The 4856-nt window shown below is 39.3% G+C and overlaps 1 protein-coding gene across 1 annotated transcript; it reads right to left on the bottom strand.

Moving 5' to 3' along the window:
* Window positions 1-334: 334 nt before the first annotated feature.
* LOC144704707 (uncharacterized) lies at window positions 335-4313 on the bottom strand. Its single transcript, XM_078577226.1, has 6 exons — window positions 3836-4313; window positions 2998-3090; window positions 2254-2487; window positions 2000-2102; window positions 875-1104; window positions 335-778 (listed from the first exon to the last, which is right to left on the bottom strand). Exons 1-6 carry the CDS (start codon window positions 4153-4155, stop codon window positions 553-555), a joined length of 1206 nt encoding a protein of 401 aa, XP_078433352.1. The 5' UTR covers window positions 4156-4313; the 3' UTR covers window positions 335-552.
* Window positions 4314-4856: the final 543 nt, after the last annotated feature.

Below are 4856 nucleotides of genomic sequence, written 5' to 3'. Positions count from 1 at the left end.
GGCTCACCTCCCGGATGAATGGTGAAAGTTGATCTACAAGTCAATTTCCGTTCAGTGGATTGTAGGATTATTTTGCGGCAAAAAGGAGCAAAGAGACAGAAAGCGAACAATTATGAATAAGGGAAGAGTTCAAATTAATTTAATGAGAAGTCAAGCGTGGTCAACACGTCAACGTCCTTCCCATGACTGGAAGTTTTTTTTAATAAAAAAGAGGGGAAAGTGGAAAACATAGAAGATTTGTCAACAAATAAATGAATGAAGGATGAGGGAAACTCATGGGTAGTCAAACAAAGGGAAACAGGAAAGAGAAATCGAGTTGACCATGAATTCAATAGGCCAAAGAAGTCAATGATGGGTCTCACTTTCATCCAAAGTCATGGTTTACAAAGTCAACATCCGACCCTGATTCCAATTTTATATATTTTACAAAAAAATAGAGGAAAGAGGAAAAAATGGAATATTTGTAAACAAATACAATCCAAAATTAATGAACCTAGGGACACAGGAAAGAAAGAAACCCAGTTCCATGTTGTTTGCAGGGAAAGAAACTGATTAGCGTGTCCCATCTTCCTCCAACGTGTATACCGGCTTGGACCAGTTCTTGGTGTTCTTCTTCGGGTCATCAGTGAGAGAGAGATCTGTTTGGTCTTCCTTGAAAGTTCTAATTAACGTTCTTGCCCCAGCCATGACCAACCTCTCAATCATGAACAACTGATAATTGTTCTCAATTACCGACTCCACGATCCTGGTAAAATTTGATGCGAAGGCAATCTTGTACCTGCCCAATAAAAATAACTCAAACAAAAATGGAAGAAATAGATATATCCCGAATGCTTGCAAAAATATTGTTATATTTTTCAATTTTTGTAATGACCTGGAGGAGAGAGGAGAGAAGAAACCAGGGGTTTTCTCATTGGAGGCTATGAAGAGGGTACGGCCTGGTGGAACCCACTTCTCAATTCTTCTCTGGATGAACTCTGGACGTGTGTCCCTGTCCAGATGGGGGTGGAGACTGCGGTCAACGCCGAATCGATCTTTCCGGGTCTTAATTCTATCTCCTCGGCGGACATGGATTGCATCATAGTCTCCCAGGATGCTTTTGATCTGTGAAAAGGGAGATCCTAGGTTAAGAAAAGTTTCAAACACCCAAAAGTCAACTGAGGATCACAATGAAAGTCAAAGGAGAATGCTGGTTGACATATATAGTTCCAATCATGTAGAAATTCAATAGAAAGAAGCAATAAAGAATAGTTTGCGGATGAGGAAATGATTGGAGTGCGTGATAAGTTCGACTAATAAAAATTATTAGAGAAAAAGGAATTAACACTAATTTAATGGACGGAGAAATAACAGGAGTTAGATAAAGAAAGATACTAGACCCTGATAATTGAAGCGAAATAGCTACCGAGATATTGGTTGATCAATTGATGCAGTACAGATAAGTATTTCGAGAAACAATAGTACATCGAGGTGGCAAGTATCCAAGCCATGATAATTGAAGAAACAAACTAATTAATAAGTTTTTTTATTCCAAGTAGAGGAATTGTAAACATCAAAAGGAGTAAAGAAAGGTTGTGGGGCAAGAAACCCAATTTGACATTGATCGAAAGGAACATAAGAAGGGTATTTTTGTCATTTGGCTTTAGTGTTGATCCCCCTAAATACTTGAAACCCTCCCTCAGGGAGGGCAGTGAAAAGAGCTCGTCGAAATGAATGGGAGTAGTGCTCGCATCGCCGAGTCATCATCATCCCCATCATTCATCCACGTCAGGATGACAGCGACAAAGACAATCATTATTGTCACTAAAGCTGTGGATGATGACAATGACGAGAATCGACATCTCCTGAAGCAGGTTTGGGCACCGATCCAGGACTGTGACCATCGTTGCTTCTATCCTTTATTTTCTATCTCTCTCTATACCATTTCAAGATCAGTCACACATGAAAAAAAAAGAAAATATTTGAATCAATAAGATAGGTGATATCCTTGATATCAGACCTCATCAGCAGCATCCCTCAGCTTTTGGGCAGCCATCGACGGAAGGAAGGAGTATGGAAGCAAAATTGAGCTGCGATTGGTCCTGTCCTTGCACTCCATGAACCTGAGTTTGATTATCATGATCAAGAACAACTGCTCAATTCCGAGACGTCACCTAGCAAAATTAACCATTTCTCAAACGCAATGCCTTGAGATTTTGATTCCACTTTTTTTCCAAAATGGGGAGAGAAACAACATGATAGAGAAGTAAGTACCATGCAAGGGGGCTTGCAGTTCGATTTATCACCAGGGCATTTTTGTAGTGATTATTCTCATTGAGCTTGAAACGGCTGACCCCTTCAACATGAATCAGACCTCGGTCTCCCAGCTTCATGCCAGTGGATATCACATAGTTCCATGATTTCGAGTTATCCAAGATCACGGGTACTGTCTTTGAGATGAGATCCATATCGTATAGAGAATCCATAGCACAATAATTCTCCCCCCACCTAAACACAGAAAAGTGCATATTATTGTGCATCAACTATTTGAGATTGATGGAATTAGGGATAGAAGGACATTTAAAAAAAGAGGATTACTTAAGATCCAAGGCATATATGTTGAGCACTGCAGACCTTCCCTTCTCTAATTAATATCCTATTATTGTAACTAGTATTGGACTGAACGTGATTAAGCCCATAGCGGAGACGTTTCTGTTCCATCCTGTTCAGGGCCCATTAGGAATCTACTCCTAATGGGCAGTTCGCTCGCAATTGGTATATAAACCAGTAAATCCTCAGTGATTCGTATTTTATTTTGTTCCAAATTCTAGAGTGCCTCCCACATCAAACAGCACTGCTCTGACACTATTTAATAATGCATGTTGGCTTTTGGGAAAAAAGATACTCCTCAAAAGTCTATCGAAGATTTCAATTTGTAAAATTTTGATCCAACTCAACCAAGAAAATCAGATATATTGAGGCATAAATAACTATAATAGAAGCAAGAGGCAAGCTCACCGCTCCTCGGAGTCAGTGCTGACGCTTTTTGTAAGAATGCCCTTCTCATTGTGTATAGGGTTGACGCACATTCTAGATGGCATCACGAACACTCTGGCCCAAAACATTGCAATCAAATTTTTTTTAAAAATATAGATTCAACATCAAGACAAGTTAAAATAGTCATAGGTTTAAAATATTCCCATTAATGCACCAAGATCACAGCACCAATATGAAAATTTATAAAGCTGTGGAAAAAATCCTTCAGACCTTTCGAGAAACATGGGAATTTCCATTTTTTGTTAAAATATATATTCAATGCCAAGACAGGTCCATATAATCATGGCTTTAAAAGATGTTCATTCATGCGACAAAATCACGGCACCCCAATGTGATTTTCCACATGATGTGATCTTTTACGATTAAAATTGGACAGAAAATCCTTCCGACATTTTGAAAAAAATGTCAGTTAGCATATTTGTTTAAATATAGATTCATTGCCAAGACTAGTTCGTATAATCAAGGCTTTAAAATATTTTCATTCATGCGCCAAAAATCACAGCACCCAAATATGATTTTCCTCGCGATGTGGACTTAAATGATAAAATGAACAACAAAATCCTTCTGAACTTTTGAGAAACATGGCACTTAGCAATTTCTGGAAATATAGATTCAGTGTAAAGAAAAACTCATACAACCACGGCTTCCAAATATTTCAATAATTTACCACAAGATATGGATTTTTATGATAAAGGTCAGTAAAATCGTTTTGGCCGGTAGAGAAACATGGTTTCCCCCTGTGACAATCTACCATAAGATGAGGACTGTTATGATACACGGGTGCGAAAATTCTTCATACCTTTTGAGAAACATGGCTTCCTCGAGAGCACATCTGAGGCTAGATTCCTGGTGGCCTAAGCCGGCGCAAGAATCACAGTGTTTCCCCGGGCAATCAATCCCATTTCCCCAATATAAGTACTTTGAATCGAATAGCTTTGACTGTAAGTCGCCGCTGAGGGCCTTGGAATCTGATCCACTCACAGGAGAGGAGGAAATACGAAAGGAAGAGGAGTAGAAGAATAGCCAACAAATTACGAGAGCCAGAGCGCAAACGAGGGGCATCAGGAGAGGGGATCTGGGTTTTTGCTTGTGCCCCTTTACGCTTCGAGGTACCGCCATGAGATCGATCGATTGAAACCAATTGATCGCAGAATCACTTTTTAGGGTGTTCTTCGAAGTTCACTACAAAGATCTGGTGGTCAGCTGAAAACATTTGTGTTGGGTGCACACAAAGCGGTCCGATAGAATTTCAGTCTCTCTCTCTCTCTCTCTCTCTCTCTCTCTCTCTCTCTCTCTTTCTCTCTCTCTCTCTCGTTCTATTTATCTCTCTCTCTTTCTATTTTTTTTTTCTCTCTCTCTCTCTTTCTATTTTTTCTCTCTCGTTCTATTTCTCTCTCTCTATCTCTCTAATTCTCTATCTCTCTCTTTTTCTCTCTCTATTTCTCTCTCCCTATTTCTCCCTCTAATTCTCTATCTCTCTCTATTTCCCTCACCCTCTTTATATTTCTCTCTCTCTCTATTTCTCTCTTTCTATTTCTCTCTCTCTAATTCTCTCACTCTTTCTACCTCTCTCTCTATTTCTCTGTCTCTTTCCATTTCTCTCTCTCTCTTTCTATTTCTCTCTCTCTCTCTCTATTTCTCTCTCCCTCTTTCTATCTCTCTCAATTTCTTTCTCTCTCTCTTTCTATTTCTCTCTGTAATTTTCTCTCTTTTTATTTCTCTCTCTATTTCTCTCCTCTCACTCTATTTCTCTCGTCTCTACGGATCAGGGATTTGAACAGATCATTCGAATGTTCAATCGGATCGGGCATTCGAACGAT

This window comes from Wolffia australiana, chromosome 6 (genome assembly GCF_029677425.1).
Source record: "Wolffia australiana isolate 7733 chromosome 6, ASM2967742v1".
NCBI lineage: Eukaryota > Viridiplantae > Streptophyta > Magnoliopsida > Alismatales > Araceae > Wolffia > Wolffia australiana.
This window is presented reverse-complemented; position numbering and strand designations above follow the sequence as displayed.

Coding starts and splice junctions, on each gene's coding strand:
- LOC144704707 (XM_078577226.1), bottom strand. CDS start 4,155: ATGGCGGTACCTCGAAGCGTAAAGGGGCACAAGCAAAAACCCAGATCC. Junction 2,488..2,997: donor AGCACTGACTCCGAGGAGCG/GTGAGCTTGCCT, acceptor TTCTGTGTTTAG/GTGGGGGGAGAATTATTGTG. Junction 1,105..1,999: donor TGAGGGATGCTGCTGATGAG/GTCTGATATCAA, acceptor CCCTTTTCACAG/ATCAAAAGCATCCTGGGAGA.